General features: G+C 44.4%; 3 protein-coding genes across 3 annotated transcripts; 2 read left to right on the top strand and 1 right to left on the bottom strand.

Moving 5' to 3' along the window:
• Positions 1-2,722: 2,722 nt before the first annotated feature.
• Positions 2,723-4,856, top strand: LOC115618763 (methyltransferase-like protein 7A). Its single transcript, XM_030510656.1, has 2 exons — positions 2,723-3,552; positions 4,353-4,856. The coding sequence occupies exons 1-2, from the start codon at positions 3,049-3,051 to the stop codon at positions 4,587-4,589; spliced, it is 741 nt and encodes a 246-aa protein (XP_030366516.1). The 5' UTR covers positions 2,723-3,048; the 3' UTR covers positions 4,590-4,856.
• A 676-nt stretch (positions 4,857-5,532) lies between these two features.
• Positions 5,533-9,762, top strand: TMPRSS12 (transmembrane serine protease 12). The gene is made up of 5 exons (XM_030510308.1): positions 5,533-5,653; positions 6,248-6,446; positions 7,903-8,174; positions 8,830-8,972; positions 9,517-9,762. Exons 1-5 carry the CDS (start codon positions 5,533-5,535, stop codon positions 9,760-9,762), a joined length of 981 nt encoding a protein of 326 aa, XP_030366168.1.
• A 647-nt stretch (positions 9,763-10,409) lies between these two features.
• On the bottom strand, positions 10,410-16,529 carry LOC115618740 (cyclic AMP-dependent transcription factor ATF-1). Its single transcript, XM_032920383.1, has 6 exons — positions 16,438-16,529; positions 15,062-15,192; positions 14,052-14,231; positions 13,798-13,957; positions 11,372-13,390; positions 10,410-11,194 (listed from the first exon to the last, which is right to left on the bottom strand). Exons 2-5 carry the CDS (start codon positions 15,105-15,107, stop codon positions 13,246-13,248), a joined length of 531 nt encoding a protein of 176 aa, XP_032776274.1. The 5' UTR covers positions 15,108-15,192; positions 16,438-16,529; the 3' UTR covers positions 10,410-11,194; positions 11,372-13,245.
• Between the last annotated feature and the right edge of the window lie 1,043 nt (positions 16,530-17,572).

Raw genomic sequence — 17,572 nt, 5'->3', positions numbered from 1 at the left:
GGTCTTCAACTGTCCTAGTTTTCTCATCTCTCCTGCCAGTCACAAGCAATGGCAACGGATGCATTAGGAAAATCTTGCCTGATGCATTAGGAAAATCTTGAGTCAGTCTTTAAAAGTCACACCAGCCATCCTCAGGGTACTCAGTTCCCTGAGCTGGATGGCAGAAATGGGGAGCTGATTGAAGTCCCCATAATTCAGGGAGAAATGTTTAGTCACCTCCTGCTCCACTTAGATCTATACAAGTCTATGGGGCCGGATGGGTTACATGCAACAGTGCTGAAGGAGATGGCAGAGGAGTTTGCTAAGCCACTCTCCATCTGTCAGCAGCCCTGGTCTAGTGGGCAGGTCCCCAAGGATTGGAAGTTGGCCAATGTGATGCCTCTCTATAAACAGGGCAGGAAGGAAGACCCTGGGAACTACAGGTCTGTCACCCTGAGCCCAGTGCCCGCAAAGGTCATGGAGCAGATGATCCTAAGCAAGATCATAAAGCATGTGCAGAAAAACGGAGGGATCAGGCCAGTTAGCATGGGTTCATGAAGGGCAGGTCCTGCTTGACCAGCCTGATCTCATCCAGCTATAAGGTTGATGAGGGAAAGGCTGTGGACGTTGTGTATCTGGGCTTTAGTAAAGCATTTGACACAGCATTCTCCTGGAGAAAGTGGCTGCTCATGGCCTGGATAGGAGGATTCTTTGCTGGGTTGGAAACTGGCTGGATGGCCGAGCCTGAAGAGTGGTAGCAAATGGCATCACATCTAGTTGGCGACCGGTCACTAGTGGTGTCCCTCAGGGCTCGGTGTTACGGCCAGTGTTGTTCAATATCTTCACTGATGAGCTGGATGAGGAGCTCGAGGGCACCCTCAGTACATTTGCAGATGACACCAGGTTGGCTGGGAGTGTTGATGTGCTGAAGGACAGGAAGGCTCTGCAGGGGGATCTGGACAGCCTAGATTGATGGGCTGTGGCCAATGGTATGAGGTCAGTGTTCTTGGACCTCAGAAGTAAATACCAGGACATAGAACCACCATGTTTAGCTCCAGGAAAGTACTGAAAGGGCACTTAGTGGAGCCCCGGAAGCAGCCAGGCTGCCTGTGCTGAGGCTGACGCATCATGGCGATCCGCCCTCGCTTTGCCACCTAAAACTCCACCCGCATACTGCCTCTTCTCTCTGGTGCCCGCTCTCGGGCGTCCTGGAGCACAGCTCACAGAGGGCGAATGTGCAGCCCCTGCTCCCACAGCCAAGGAGCCAGGACAGAAAGCTGGTGCTGAGCATCTTCTACACACACAGAGCTCTGCAACGGTGCCACCGGCATTGCTCTCGCTCCTGGCTTTCCCACCTAACACTCCATCTGCGTACTGCCTCCCTGGTGCCTGCTCTCAGGCATCCTGGAATACGGATGTAGCTCTGGAGAAAGCCGGGATCTCAGACCAGGAGGTGGGGTGTCACAAAGGGCTGTCAAGAAACCACAGGCTCCCATTCCAAGAAGATCCACCTGGACTCCACAACCAGTAAGACTGTAAGCCGGGATCTTGCTTTCCAACAGGCCTTGTTTTATCTGAATTTTGTTTTATTGCAGAAAGCAAAGAGAATACATAGCTTTCCCTAGGCTTCCTTTTTGGCTTTGAGAGACAGAGAACTCCTATAGAACCCTCATGGATCCCTGCTATGAATCCCTCCCTGTCCCCCCCACCATGGCCCTATAGATCCCCCCAGGGGAAGCCTCCCAGCCCTGTAACTATTCATGTGAAACCAAACATCAGAACGCTAAGAAGACAGAAACAATAGCCGTCACAGAAAAGATTAACCAGTGGCCAAGCACCTTCTCTTGGTTAACCAGGAGACACTTCTAATGAAACTCCTGGCTTTTTAAGAGAATAACCATGCCGCTGTAGCTGGATTTTGTATTTGGTTTATTGCCGCTAGAGGGGGGAGGCAGCTCATCAGACAACGGCACTCCTACCACTGACCAGAGAACAAACTTCTCCAGCGTGATCACAGTAGAACAGCCTTTATTAGGGACTTTAAGCCCTCCCTTTCCTATATTATCGGGAATCGAGATCAGGACCGGCTGCAGTGCTAACTTCCAGTTCTACCCACCAGGCTGCAAAATCACCTGCACCGACATCAACTCCAACTTCCCTATATTAGGCTCACTTGGGGCAGAGCAATTAAACGCTATTAAATGCAGTTAAATGCAATTAAATGCTAGTAGCTAATCTTCACTAATCTCCACTGCAACCGAGTCCTCTGACAAAGCACCAGTGACTGCAAAGCTGACCAAGTTTTACAGAATGCGTTTAGCACAGTTGGTGACTCCAGCTCACGGAGTTGGTAAGGCCAAGCCATATCCTGTAGGCAGCGATTACTGAGTTAATAGATTGCTTTATCTCTGTTCCATGCTTCCCATCAAAGATCTGAAAGAGAACTAAGAACAGCAAGTTCATTCACTGCAAAGGAGCCCATACCCACATACCAAAGTAAGACTGAAAACTGCTTTTGCAGAGAGAGCAGAGAGCAAGCAGCTGACTAGCTCATCCAGCTACTTACAAAGGGGTGCTAAATTAACTCTTAAACAAAGTTTAACAAATGTGTTTGAACTGAAATGTTAATCAAACTCCTACAGCAAGTCCAGAGTTCAATTCCCTTCAGCTCACTAAAAACAACACACGGTTGCTTTAAGAGATATGACTTGTAACCTGAAACGGCTGAACACCGAATTAGGGCTTCCTAATACATTTTGCCAGTGGTTATGTCCAAAGCTGTACTGGCCACTTTATCTCTCTTATGCAACAGGCTGGCAGTTCCTCTTCTACGAGGGCCGGGACGCTACGGGAACTGTTTGGAATGCAGTCCTGCTTTTCCCTTCCTCGCCTGTGACCAGGCTTTAAAATCAGCTTCAGAGAAAAGTCTACCACACCAATCCAAGGAGCTGAATATACTTCAAGAAGAACACAGCGAGTACATGAATGCAGCTCCGTCTGAATCTCAAGGGTTCTAAACCACTGAAGAACTAGTTTTGCTCAGTGCGGATCCTCTGCCCCACGCTGGAAATGAGAGAGGCCACCATCCTCTTCCTCCGTGCCTGCCTCACACTGCTTGCCATGCCCATCTACATACTATCATTCCTGGGCATATGGGAGCCGTTCTGTAGGAAAGTATTTTTTCCTTTCTTCTTAGAGAAGTTAACTGCACTTCAGGAGAGGAAAACAAAGAAGCCAAAGCAGGAGCTATTTCGTAATCTCCCTGACTTCGGAAGCCCCTCAGGAGAGCTGAAGCTGCTGGAGATCGGGACCGGCTGCGGTGCTAACTTCCAGTTCTACCCACCAGGCTGCAAAATCACCTGCACCGACATCAACCCCAACTTCCAGCAAAGCCTTTTGAGAAGCATGAACAAGAACCAACACATTTCCTACGAGCAGTTCCTCGTAGCTGCAGGAGAAGACCTGCACCAGGTGCCCAGTGGTTCCCTGGATGCTGTCATCTGCACCCTTGTCCTCTGCTCTGTGCACAATGTGAACGGCACCCTGAAGGAAGCACTGCGAGTGCTCAGACCAGTGAGTAGCTGAATAAAAAGTCTTATTACCTTTATCATCTATTACAGAGGCACTGCACCAAGAGAAAAGGTGGGGGGGAAGGAAAAATGCAGTTTTTGAGCTGGTACAAAGCACTAACAACATACTGGTCAGCCTGTCCTAGTCTTAAAAGTAAAACCCTAAAAAGAAAGTTCTGGTAATTAGAACTGCTGCTAATTTTGTAAGTAATTGCAGTAATTATAGTATATGATTTAAAGCAGAACTGGTTCCTGTGGTGGTGTCCCATACATACCACATTTTGGGGTGGGGAAGCTCTCTGAATAAGACTGAAAGTCTGCATTTTAAATAAACTGCTTTAGTCTCTTAAAAGTGGGGTGATCTACCTGCATGTCTAATTAAATGTCTTTATTTCCCTGTAGTATGCAAACCAAGCTAAAGATTTTTAATAAGCTGTTTTGTCAGGGTATATTTACAATAGACTTTCAGCCTTTAAAAAGGATTTATAGATTTCCCTTAGCTTCCTCCGAAAAAAAATCACATGCTATCAACTGTAATTGAACCAGAAAGACAACAAACTATTGCTATAGTAAAGAAGAGATCAAAAAAGTACATCCTCCATGTGTTTTTAATAGGCATTTTGAATCTCTGTGCGTTTCCTGCTTACGTTAACCCCAACTAACACCGCAAAGGAAAAAAGTGGGCAGGGAAGGGCTGGGAGAAGAGGGAGTAAGGCTGGTTTGTACTTGAGAAGAGGTGGGACTGAGGGAGGCCAGTTTGGCACAAGGCGACACTTTCTACTGAGGTGACTTTGTTTTCCCCAGGGAGGAGCTTTCTATTTCTTAGAGCACGTGGCCGCTGATCATTCCAGCTGGAAGTATTTTTGGCAGCAGATCTGCTATCCGACTTGGAAACTCATCTTTGATGGATGCTGCCTAACAAGGGAGCTATGGAAGAATCTTGAAGAGGCCAACTTCTCAGAGCTGCACCTACAGCACATCAGCATCAATCTTCCCTGGACTCCCATTCAGCCTCACATCATTGGCTATGCTGTGAAGTAACTCAGTGCCCTGCCAGTCCTTCTCCTCTGCACCCACAGAACTTCCTAGAATCAACACAGCACAGGCTAATCCCAACATCCCATTCAGGGAGCACAGTGAAGGATTGTCAGGAAAACTTCTTTTTGTTAATGGAGTTGCTCCTGAGGCAGAGTGAGGTTTAAAACTTTATTTGAATAAAGGGCGATCCCCACCAGACACACCTTGTCCAAGGATTCTCAATCTGGTGCTGTAATAAAGAATACCTGCTTAATAATATCAAAATTGGCAGTATTGTTTCAGACAGAGTCTTCTTTTGTTACACAAGGACTTTATATTCATTTTCCGACTGACGCCTCAAATGAGAGGGTCAGTTCCAAACATCTTTGAAGCCCTCACGCTGCTGCCTGTGCCTCACCAGACCCCAGCCCACGGAGACCACAGCAGACCCCAGCAGACCCTCCTCCCAGGAGGAGACAGCAGGAGAATGCCACGGCAGGAAAAGCGTTAAGGGAACTCCTGCCTACGGCTGCTTAACTCTGGGTAACTGATTCCTTCAGGTGCTCCCCACGCTGGCAAGCACCCAGGCGCCATGGCCGCGGGCTCAGCCGCCTCCCCTCTCCCGCTGTTCCCTCACAGCCGCGGCTGTGAATGCGCAGCCAATGCAAACCCTGGGCACGGAGCGGCCGCCCAGCTACAGGCACTTATTTACTGCAGCCGGGCGGGAGGGAAGGGAGAGCGCACACGCTGCCTGCCCGGCTAAGTTTCCGAAGCCGCTCGGGCTCTCGGCTGCCTGCCCGGGAACCGGCCCCAGCGCTTCCCGCCGCCGCCGCCGCCTTGAACGCTGCGTGTTCCATGATACGCGCTCGGGAAGTTTCTTTGAGCGGCACCATCGCCACAGCGACCGTTGTTGGCGCCCCCGCGTGCCGCGCCAGCCCCGCCTCCATTTTGTGCCCCTCGACAGAGGATGCGGCGGGAGCTGCCTGCGGCCGCCCTGGTGCTGCTGCTGCTGCCGCTAACGGTCGGTGCCGTGCCCGTGCTGATGGCACCGGGGGCTGCACCGGACGATGCCGCGGCTGCGCCGGACGGTACCGCGGCTGCAGCGGAGCAGCGGGTGTGGGGCGGGCAGTTGAAGGAGCTGAGAGGGTGGGGAAGAGAGAGGGGCTGTGGTGGCTCCCCACGGGCACGCGGGAAAAGCCTCATTTGCACCTCAAGAGGTGAATTCATAAAGCAGCGGCGGCTGGAACCTGCTTACCCTCAGGGTACACAATAAATACATACACAAGAAATCACAGAGTCCTAGAAGGGTTTGGGTGGGAAGGGACCTTCAGAGCTCATCTAGTCCCACCCCCCTGCAGTGGACAGGGACATCTTCAACTCGATCAGGTTGCCATGAGCAGGAACATCTTGGAGTAGTCCAGGTTGCCAATACATGACTAACCATCGAAATACAAGCATTTAATACAACCTAAGGAAACAGTCCCAGAATCCCCAGAAGCTGGGCTCCAGCTGCAAACATCTACAGTGCTGCAGCAAGTAACTGTAGATTAAACAGCAGCCACAACCAACCAAATAAACCCACAAAAAACCCCAAAGCACCACCAAACCCTTAAAATGCTGTTAGTGCACTGAAAGCTGTTTTTCAGTTTGAACGATGTAACTGCCTCAATTCTGCTTTGCAGAGTGCGGACAACGGCCGCTCACAGGAGGCACCTCGGGATCCCGGATCATAGGTGGACATGATGCTCCGGTCGGAGCGTGGCCGTGGTTGGTGAGCCTCCAGGTTCACCGGGGTGGCGGCCGATTCTCACACGTTTGTGGAGGAGTTTTAGTTAATAAGAATTCGGTACTTACCGCTGGCCACTGCGTTACAGGGAGGAAGTATGTGTTCATGTCGACACCTCTTTTTATTAACTCTGAGGAGGACGTAGTAGTGTAGCAAAGCATCACCTGAATGAAAGGCAAATCGAAGGTGTTCTGAGCTCTCATAGTGCAGAGCTAATGTGCAAAGCTAAACGATGCTGCCCATATGAGGGACTGGTTGTGCCTCCAAGGACCAAAGACTGTCTGTTTGTCACCTCCGCTGCAATGGTCCTGTGCGGTGACGGCTGCAGCCCAGCAGGGGATGCAAAGTTGTGTCTTTATAAGTCAAGATCAAGAAGTCTTAGATATGCACTTCTGGCTTGGCCCAGGACAACCTTCGGTATTTCAAATGAAGGGTTGTTTGCTTTCGATGTGACATTTTTGTTAGGTTGGGGGCTTTTTTTCACGGCGCTCTCATTTTTCTGCTTAGTAGATTTTTCTAAACTAGTAAAGCTCCCTGCAAAAAGAAAATGTTGCAGTATTTAGATTGGAAATACTACAATTCCTTGGCTTTAACACTATTTCCATGTTTTCTCTTTAACCGACATTTTGGCACTTGACCACTTTTATTTTTTGGACAATGTGGTAATAACTTCTCAGAACAGGCCTTTTAATTGTAGTTGGAGCAGTTTTGCTGCATTTCAGCTCTCACCACTGTTGTCTTTTGTGTAGTCCTTAACACAGATGCATAATCTGCACACTAGTTCAGGCAGGTTCATCCTGTGTTGACGTAACCATGACCTGAGGGAAACTGAACTGTAAATAAATACCTGAACGTTGGAAATGGTGTAAATTATCAGGACTTTGCTAGATCAGCTCCTTGTTCCTTTTAAGGCACTTTTGCAAACATTAATTTAGAGACGGGTTATAATTTAATTTTTTGTCTTACACTCTAGAGCATTTTGGAGGTTAATCTGAATTTTGTAGCCTGCATGTTGCTCATCGCAGGCCAGGTTCAAGTCCCGCTTAGTAAAGATTCTTTTCAACGTACTTGAATAGAAATTAGGCGTGAGTGACTCTGGCCCTATGCCTAAATTTAATATGAAGTTGATATTCATTATTTGTAACTTCTAGTTATTGAATTTCCCAAATCTAGGTACAAGCGCGGTCTTTATAAGCGTTGTGGCTATAAGCTTACTTCCTTTCTGCAAAATAAGTCCATGTTTTTATCTTTTTCAAAACAATCTCTCCTGTGTGGCCTCTGCTGAGATGGGGTGGGAAGCAAAACCTGAGCATCTGCTTAAATCATCAATCTGAATTTGCCTTAACAGCCATAACCAGCATCAGGCAAACTGAGTGTTCAAACTACAAAGAAGGGTGATTAGCCACATTTGTTCCAGATCATATTTACTGCAGAATTTTCAGTGTATATTCCTGAAGGTGCATAAGCCAACAGTAAACTAATCAGTTAAATGACATCAAGAAATGTATTTACTTGAACTTAATCGCAAAAAATACATTAATTCTCCCCTAGGGACCCATATACCTGGAGGGCTGTTTTGGGTGTGCATAACCTTCGGAAACACAGTGGACACACAACCAGAAGATACATTAGAAGCATCACTGTGCACCCAGAATTCAAGAGAGACACGTTCGAAAATGATATTGCCTTGTTTGAACTCAATTCCGCGGTACGCTACAGCATCTACGTTCAGCCCATCTGCTTACCTTCTGCACACCTTTACCCACACACCACCAACGGAACCCAATGCTTCATTACTGGCTGGGGACGTACAACAGAAAAAGGTATCGACATGCTTTGTGGTGTTGATCAGGTTCTGAGCTACACATTTCACACCAGGGGCCAGTGTCTCAAGCTCACTGAGAGAGAACTGAATTTGTTTGGGTTATAGGCTTACCACACAACATCACTAAATCCTTCTGCAGTCAAGTATCTGCTGTCAGGGTTGTTTTCCATTTCGAGCAGATTAGATCTACCAAAGGCACATATTCCTTAGCCTTTCTTCCAAGTGTAACATGAAGAAAGGAAAGGGAACTAGCCAAACTTCAGATTCATGGTTCAGCTCCTCAGTGCTGTCTGCTAGAAAGAGCTTTTTTATTGAAAAGCAACAACTCTGAAGCCTCTGAGCAAGGCTAGTGAGCAGAGCTGTCAGCACTCATGTTTCTTCCGAGTAAGAATTGCAAAAACTGCATCAGATCTTAAGTCTGCAAATCTTTAACCCACTGAAGTTTCTACCTGTTAGAAGCAGGCACAACTCTATGTTACACATCTAAACACACACAGAAATGTGCTTAAGCTAGCTAAATGCTAGCTAAATGCTGAATTCTACTAGCTCGAATTTGCTAGCTAGTAAATTCTTACTAGCTAAAAGCACAGTAAGAATTGCTACCCACAACAGCATGAATATTTTACCTTTCTACATGCTGTCTTCCATTTAAGGTAAAATTTCAGCTGTGTTACAAGAAGCACAAGTGGAAATCATTCCTTCTAATGTCTGTAACAGTTCTGATGCCTACGGAGGGCTGGTTAACGACAACATGATCTGTGCTGGCTCTCGATGGGGAGGCACCGATACCTGTCAGGTAAGAATGAACATTGTGCCCAACCTGTCACGATGGAAACCCCCACGCCAGAGTCTCAGGGGCATGGTGATGACCAGCATTTGTAGCATAATTAATTAAAATGGCACAAATATGAAGCAGAAAACATGTCAAAGTGCAAAAGAAGCATCAGAGATAAAAGCATGAGATGGTGATTCCTAAGATGACACACATCTCAAAACCACAAAGAATTCAGTGATAGATAACAAAGTAAAAAGATAAAGAACACAAACATACTTAAACAACATGTTTAGGGAGAAAAGCCTTGGAAGGAAAAGGTGGAGGAAGAAAACCAACCAAACTTCAGTTAAAGATACTGAAACTAATGCAGGTGTGGTGTTCTAGTTACGGTGGCGTCACCCGGCATCACCAAATCTTGTCTGCATTGTACTCTCCATGTATTACTGTCGTTATTGCTGTCCAGTTAACTTAGCTGATTAAAAAAGTGGATGTATTACTGACTTTATTCTACCTTGTTTCCTGGAAGGAAATATCTTTACTAGTGGGCTTTATTATTTATTTACAGGGAGACAGCGGTGGACCTTTGGCGTGCTATCACCCCCCTACCAACAGATACTACCTCATGGGGATTGCTAGCTTTGGAGTTGGCTGTGGCCAACCACGATTTCCTGGGATCTATGTCCGTTTATCTCAATACAGAAGGTGGATAAAATCTGAACTTCAGTTGAATAACAAGGCTGTGAACCCCATAAGCGTTACACTCACCATCCTTCTGAGCGTGATACCCACAGTACTTGTGTGGAGTCTCTAAAGGGACAAACCACTGTGTCATCACTGTAGAGGTTTGGTCTGCCTGTTAAACCTTTGAGAAGAGAGCTAGCCCCTGTTTCAGAATAAACCTGAGAGCCAAAGGACATACACTGGTTTCCAAGTTACGTTTGCACTTGTATTACTGGGTTTTTTCCTGCCTCTGATGTCCATACTAACAGTAGAAGGAACGATAACAGCCTTCACCCTGATAATGAAATTGAATCTAGAAATGTTACCAAACCAACTGATAAGACTTTTTTCTTACCCTTTTTCTATGCTTTTCTAGCTATCAAAATGTAAGTATTAGTGATTACTACCACGAATTTTGTAGATAGCAGATACCCCCTCTGCTGGGTGAATGCTGGCAGAGCAGAACTGTGTTTAAGGGTGGCTCAGCTGAAAACTAAACAGGGGAAAAAAAACCTGCAAGAAGACAAAAGGTTTCTCCACTAATGATTTTTAGCGATTACTAAAATGTATGCACAAGTAACTTAGTATTGTGACTGCTGAATGACCCAGCTCTGGGTGCTGTTCCATAGCCTAAATATTCTTGGCCACTGAAAGACCTGATGCCACCCAGTGCATGCACACTTGCTCAGAACCGCTGCAGTGCTACGCTCACGAAAAATCAATCAGGAACATCAGGAGTAGATTTTGGCGACTTTATTTATCAAGGTCAAAATTTGCAACCATCTAATTGTTTCAACAAGTATTTACAATTCATATAAAGCATGTAATGTACTTCTGTTTGGAAATAACCAGCAGAACGGTAGTAGGTTCTATCTCTCTTACTCTCAGGATACAGATTTTACTCTCTTACAATCTAGATTGTGAAGTAAATCCAACGTAAGTACTTCGTGATAAGTGACGACTCAAAGAGCAAACTCATGTTACTGTTTAATATTTCGATGATGAAAAATAAGCTGCTCTTTCCAAAACACTTACTTGAAGAGGATAAAAATGTACTAACATGATGTCTGGCAGCACGACATGTTTTACTTGCTGAATACAGAAAGAATGGGCCACCATTTTGTTACAGTCTTAACACTTGATAACTTTTTTTTAATTATTCTTGTTATTCTGTATTACAAAAGAAGGTAAAGGAACAACAGCACACAGTGAGGATCACAACCCATACAGAGGAGTTCCCAAATTAGTTGCAGTACTGTAGGTCAAACCCTCTTCAACATACGCCAAGTAGCGCACAAAGACCTGATGGGGGACAGAGCGAGAAGGTCCAATTCCCGGAGGTGCCAAGCACGTTTCATGGCTTCATTCTTCCTGAAATCCCACGAACAGAACCAGGAGGCACCGAACACCTCCTTTGGAGCAGTTGCCTACAAACATTTCCACCCTGCTCACTATTTCTGATGTGCAAGGAAAGCACTCTCTTTTGACATGATCGCAAACAGAAATGGATTCTCCAGTTTGGCCTAAAGGAAACGTCCGTAACAATCCTATGGTTACAAACTTCAGAGGAAAAGGTATTTTTATAGCTCACTAACACCATGATTGTGGAATGCTGTCTTCCTCATACCACCTGCAAAGAGCTCTGCTTGCTAAGAAGTCCATTAATTCAAAGATGAGTAAAATAAAACATACTGACTGACCGTATGAGAAGCAGTAGACAGCTGGGGAGTGAGTAGACCTCTTGATTTCATTCAGCTCGGAGCCAGCACAACACACACACACGGAGCTCTAACACCTTTTGAATAGCATAGTCCATAGTGCAATTCCCACTGACATAACTGGAAGCAGGATTCAATCCTAACTATGGAAAATAGTGTAGTTATTATTCATGCAATAAGCACTGCATACACATGTTTCTATTTCACAGGATCACAGGAGGGTGGAGGTGGGACAGCACCTCGGGAGGTCACTGGCTCCCACCCCCTGCTCGAGCCGGCGGCCCAGGACCTCGTCCAGGCGGCTTTTGGGTATCTCCAAGAATGGAGATTCCACACCCAAAAGACTCCTGATCATGTCAAACATTTAACTGCCACCTGAAACAGATTAAAATCAGACAAACTAGAATCTCTGATAGCGACCAGATCGAATGTGCAGATATCAGCAGCTGTGGGAATACAAGCCCTGATCTCTTTTTTTCTCTTTTTTTCCCAATATTCTCTAGGATCCATGGTTTTTTTTTTGCAAGTTGCCTACAGACATACAAAATTAATTCAAATATCTCCTACACCAAAGAGGATCTCATTTGATTTCGTACTATCCATAAAAATATATGCTTGAAAATCTGCTTCTTCACAAAATATTTCATTTGTTTACTAAAATGAAATATAGAAACTGTCAAAATACGTATATAAACTCAATTTCAGAATTTGTAAAGATCCTAATTTAGCTACAAAATATACCAACCATCTACCTGTTTTCAATAGAGTATTTGCTTACAAAGATACCATTACTTTGCAAAATATCACCTACCTTACAAAATCAGTCTGGAAATGTTGCACTACTTTCAGCATATAAACCATATATTAGAACCTCAGTAACCCTTTGGTATATATCTTCCATTTTTGTGTTTTAGCATTCTTCTTCTATTTGGTTTCAATGTTCCAAAGCACAGTAGAGCCTCCAGACAGAAGAAGCAACGCGTGTTCTGTTGTATTTACAGGCAGCACACGGTTTGTTTCTCAATTCTAGATGTTTCTCATGCCCAGCAACTAAGAGCAACCTGTTGCGAAATCATTCTTCAGAAGCTTTTCTTCACCAGTACTCGTTCTACCACACTGTACTAGAAAATAACTGGACGTGTTGAATTCTCTTAGGAAAGCCAACCCCTTAGTTCATGCGCCTCAGACACTGTCAGGACTCGGCCTCTCGCCGCTTTCTGCAGATCCTTCCCAAATTTGATAAACACAGCAAACGTTGAAAAGAAAAACCCCAACTTTTTAAACTGTCAGCTGAGAAAGAGTAAACATAATTTATACCTCTAGCAAAGTATGAGCTTCTTTTTAGCATCTGCACCTGTAAAGAACAACTTACAGGTTAAACCCAAAATATTTACATACAAAGAACTGAAAGAAAAAGTAAGAATTGAAAAAAAAAAAAAAAAAAAGTAAGAAATCAAAACATATACTGGTTACAAATGTTACTAAGAATGTCAACTATGGCAAGGATTCCACATCATCCACGTTTTAACTGTAACCAAATATTGCCTCTGTTACAAGAGGTATGTGAAGAAATTCTAATCACCTGCCTTGTAAAACCTGACTGTCCTTTACTGTTGATGCAATCTTGACTTTAGAAAGTTTCCAGTTGTGCCAGCAGGAATTTTGGTGAGGTTTTCTTGTTTCCTTTTTTTGTACTTTGTCACCAACATGTTGTAAATAAAATCTATAGAGTCTTTAAGTTGTGAAATCTAGGTAGAAAAGTTTCATTTTTTGACCTTTCATCTAGTTTAAAAAATTCAGTATAAAAAAAAATTCTCCTCTGAAATTTAAACAGTCCAAAGTTTTACCTTCTTTTCTTACACGCTTTTATGACAGTAAAGATCTTTCAAAGTTTTTAACTCTTCAATTAGAGTTTTGTTCTGGTTTTCCAGGACCGCAACTCGATTTTCCAGGCATTTAACATACTCTTTCTTCTTTCTACGGCATTCTCGAGCAGCTTCTCTGGAACACACAAGCAGAAGGAATTGCTGACTTTATATTTGAGATGTTTCTACTTTCTGCGTGTTACGATTCTGACCACTATGAGAGGAGGGAGCTGGCGGTGCCATCGTGAACAGCATGAGCACATGAAAAGTGCATGAGGATAGGTAGAGAGCATGAAATCGGTACCACACGTGGCAGCCAATCTGTGGGGAAAACCCAATTTGTTTTCTCCAAGCTGTGTAAGACAAAACACGTGCATGTTTTGGTCTGAATCTCCTACTTTTCAGTGGAAAATTCACCTTTTCCCAATTTTCAGTGATGGCACAATCAGTAAAGTTAGTTTGCCAGACACACCGTTTGTCCTTTGAAGATGCATTTCAGCACATTAAATAACAAACCACAGCAGCCCATGTGCAATTCCGTACCTGTTCTTCATCAGCCGTATCTCTCGTTTCAACTGTGGATCATCCGTCTTACTTGTCTGTGATGTCAGAGTGACAGGAGATGTCATCACCACAGTCTGGGGAAGGGAGGTGGTGGTTGGGGTGGTGCGGATCTGGTAGGTCTGCATGTCTCCTGAGGCAGCTGTTGTGATAACAGCACAAGACATCAAAATGTGGCAGTGTCAGACTGGCGTGAGCGCTCGCTACATCCCACCGCTTCCAGAAGCTGTACTCACTCTGCACTACCACCTGGTTGCTGGGTACAAGGATCTGTTGACCATCTGATGTCTGTGCGTACTGCAGTATCGTTGTTCCAGGCTGAGCACCACCAGCATTGGCCATCGTCAGTGTCTGCAGACCCTGCACACCATCGGCGCCTGGGCTGGCCAGCTGCAAGCCATTGGCAGCAATGGCAACTTAAAGGAAAAGGAACATGCTCAACAATCTTTGTACAGCGTGAAACACAGAGAAAGGCAGGTCAGCCTCGAGAAGAGAAGGCTCAGAGGAGACCTTCAAACGGTCAAGGGGGCCTACAAGAAAGCTGGAGAGGGACTTTTTACAAGGACATGTAGCAACAGGACAAGGGGGAAGTGGCTTTAACCTGCCAGAGGGGAGATGGAGATGAGCTCTCAGGCAGTTCTTCCCTGTGAGGGTGCTGAGGCGCTGGCACAGGGTGCCCAGAGAAGCTGTGGCTGCCCCATCCCTGGCAGTGTTCAAGGCCAGGTTGGACACAGGGGCTTGGAGCAACCTGCTCTAGTGGAAGGTGTCCCTGCCCGTGGCAGGGGGTCGGAACTGGATGAGCATCCAGCTCAGAGAGCACGGATGGAGAGGAGGTGCTCGAGTTGCCAGAGCCGGCTGCTGCTTGGTGATAAGATCAAAGGAACAAATTGCTACCTCATTGATAGCACAGGAACAGCATCTGGTGTGGCCTTATGACATATATAACGGTATCTTCACTTATCTTAGGTTTTGGACTAAACCTAACACTAGAACACTGCCATTTATTTCGTAACAACATCCTCTGAATATCTTAATGTGCAAAAATTAAGATAAAGCACTGAGTTTATCTGGAGCCTTCAGATACCAGTCTGTTTCCATTAACAGCACTAACGTTACTGACTGTTAGATAAATAACCAAACCTTTTTGAGTTTCATCTTAGTCAAATATATAACAAAAAGAGAATCTGTATTTTGAAGCAAGCTGAATAAAATGTGTCCAGTTAGGCACATATTTTGTGTAACTTACTGTACTGTCCAGTGCTTGTCTGGTAGATGGGTGTGGGAACGGACATAGATGTAACAGTAGAGACACCAGGACTCTCCTCATCTCCTTTTCTGTCACGTGTATCTTCAGAAGAAAGATCTTTCAAAATTTTCCTGTTAAAGAGAAGAGTTTGTCACTTCTAAAACTAGGAAAAAAATACTGCACAGTTACAAACCTGCACCATTTACAGCAGATTTCAGTCACCTCCAGAAAGCTGGGTGCTGAAAACCAGCATTGCAGCTGCATCATGGCACTGGAGGAAAAGCTGCATCAGTTTCCACCATAAACCTTTTCCAGGGATATATAACTGGCCTATTGAGAGATTGTTTTCTGATTTACAACTTGATCTTTAATCCTTTCAAGAATAGGCTTTGTGTATCCAATTAAACCCAGTTTGCTCTGTCTGGTGTCAGAATAAACTAAAAAGGGTAGATTACTATGGAGAAGTTTAAAAACTTGATCTTCTGCTCTTTACCCAGTAACTTTACTTTTTCCTGCATTTAATGTAGCTCTTGCACAGCTTCCCACACAACCCATGTCCTGTGTAACAAGTCCCTATGAAAACAGACACATCTCTCTTTAAAAAAGCCACCAAGGGAAGCGTGAATTTTATGTGTCTTACCCAGGCCAAATAGTGATTTAGTGGCAGTTACATGAAGAGAAAAGCAGAACTGAGAACTCCTGATCCCAAACCTGCAGGGCTAAACAGCTCTCCCTCAGAAGCTCTGCTTACAGCTCCTGTTTTCTTATCCTGAGGATTCAGAATTGCTCTCTTCCCCACCATTTTTGACTGCATGCAAAATAATCAAATCCCTCCGAACTTATTTGTCTTGATACATAGTTCAACAGGAGATTAAACCATCAGAAAGTACTAAGAAGAGCAAATAAAACATTCAAAAACTGAAAAGCAGTGGCAGAAGCAGGATTGGTAATCGCAGACAGGAGCATCAGGTAGGTTCATACAGTGTCTTTTAAGATTTTTAGACATTTATTGTAAGAAACATTAAGCTTTGTGTTAAGTTTCTGCCAATTTTATTATTTGCCAAGCTAGGAGGTGGCATTTGACTACACCTTGATTCAGTAAAATGATACAACAGAGTAAAATTACAGCTGATGAACAATTTTCCCTACAGCACATCATGTTGAAGCCGATCTCCAGTTAGTAAAGTCAAAGTTACGTCATAGCAAACGATAGCTAACATAGCATTCCCCAAACGTTTACTGCATGCAACAGATCCAGTGCATGTTTCAGGAGAAAAACAACAACTTTGGGGTTGACAGAATATATGAAGCTATTGAAAGAAGTTGCTATTTTGGTTTCAAATAAAAGTACAAAATCTATTACCCGTAGTACTTACCGGTAAGAGGGACGACGAGCTAAGATGCCTCGAGCTTTCTGTGAAGAGCCTATGCTATCTGATGAATCCTGAGAATCTTCACTCTCAGACAAAGAAGATACCTAAAAAAACCACATTCCATGTGGTTATCTGGTATAGTGCAGCTGAAATCCCCACATGAGGTTACACGTTGTACTTGTATATGAGCTAAAGCTGCTTGAAAACTACACAACTGCAGCTAATCACAAAAAGAAACTAAAAAAGGGGGATTTCTAGTTTCAGTGTTATCTACTATTTCTAGCAATTAGCAAAGATTGTTATATTGGTAAGGTCCTAATGAAACAAATCCCTCTCCTCCCCCCAAAAAAGCAAGCTCAAGAAATTCTCCCAAACTATTTATCACATTAAAAGCTGCAAAATGTCCACTATTTGAAAGTAGCTGGTTTAGGGTGGATCAAACTGTGGGATTAATCAATCCAGAATGTTTAAAGCAGCAGAGTGAAGAATAGAAATGGTTTCTTATTTCCATAAACATCATACAAGCCGAACTATCTTATCAGCTGATGTGGTCTGAATAGGTGAGTCACTCCCACTCATCAATTTGTCTGAGGAGCTGGCGGGAAAGAACAGCATTTATGTACAGAGACAAGCATATAAAATACTTGAACTCTCTTATGTAGACAGACGAGCAGTGTATTTTGTTGGTCAGAATGTAAAGAGTCAACTGCAAAAAATATTTAAGGCAGCAGCAATATCAGGGAGTAAAAGTGCAAAGTGTTATCTATCATGTTCTCTTTATTCCGCTGTGTCCCCAGCCAGCTGGCAAGAGGTTTTTTTTATTCTGATGCTCCTTATTAAATACAAGCCAACAAAACATTTATTTGTACTTATCTGTGTGTCAGCAACAAAAAGTCAAGAAGAATGCATAGAGCTCTGGGAAAAGCAATTCTCAGCTGCTGCTACAGAGACAAGAGCAACCTCCTCTCAGCATTTCAAAAAAGCTCTTCGCCTCTTACTTTTTTTTTCCACCTTTGAGCAACAAGGTCAAAATGTTCATAAATTACAGGGGAAAAAAGGGAAAGAATTCAGTCAGTAGGGACCCTGCAACTAGAACACAGTGATAGGAGGGGTGTGAATGGAGACTCAAGGAACCACA

Source organism: Strigops habroptila, chromosome 23 (genome assembly GCF_004027225.2).
Source record: "Strigops habroptila isolate Jane chromosome 23, bStrHab1.2.pri, whole genome shotgun sequence".
Classification (NCBI taxonomy): Eukaryota; Metazoa; Chordata; class Aves; order Psittaciformes; family Psittacidae; genus Strigops; species Strigops habroptila.
The sequence above is the reverse complement of the archived record's forward strand: the minus strand, read 5'-3'. Positions and strand labels throughout refer to the sequence as shown.

Coding starts and splice junctions, on each gene's coding strand:
- LOC115618763 (XM_030510656.1), top strand. CDS start 3,049: ATGAGAGAGGCCACCATCCTCTTCCTCCGTGCCTGCCTCACACTGCTT. Junction 3,553..4,352: donor CACTGCGAGTGCTCAGACCA/GTGAGTAGCTGA, acceptor TGTTTTCCCCAG/GGAGGAGCTTTCTATTTCTT.
- TMPRSS12 (XM_030510308.1), top strand. CDS start 5,533: ATGCGGCGGGAGCTGCCTGCGGCCGCCCTGGTGCTGCTGCTGCTGCCG. Junction 5,654..6,247: donor TGCCGCGGCTGCGCCGGACG/GTACCGCGGCTG, acceptor TCTGCTTTGCAG/AGTGCGGACAACGGCCGCTC. Junction 6,447..7,902: donor CACTGCGTTACAGGGAGGAA/GTATGTGTTCAT, acceptor ATTCTCCCCTAG/GGACCCATATACCTGGAGGG.
- LOC115618740 (XM_032920383.1), bottom strand. CDS start 15,107: ATGTCCGTTCCCACACCCATCTACCAGACAAGCACTGGACAGTACA. Junction 14,232..15,061: donor GACAAGCACTGGACAGTACA/GTAAGTTACACA, acceptor TTTTCCTTTAAG/TTGCCATTGCTGCCAATGGC. Junction 13,391..13,797: donor ATACGGCTGATGAAGAACAG/GTACGGAATTGC, acceptor TGTGTGTTCCAG/AGAAGCTGCTCGAGAATGCC.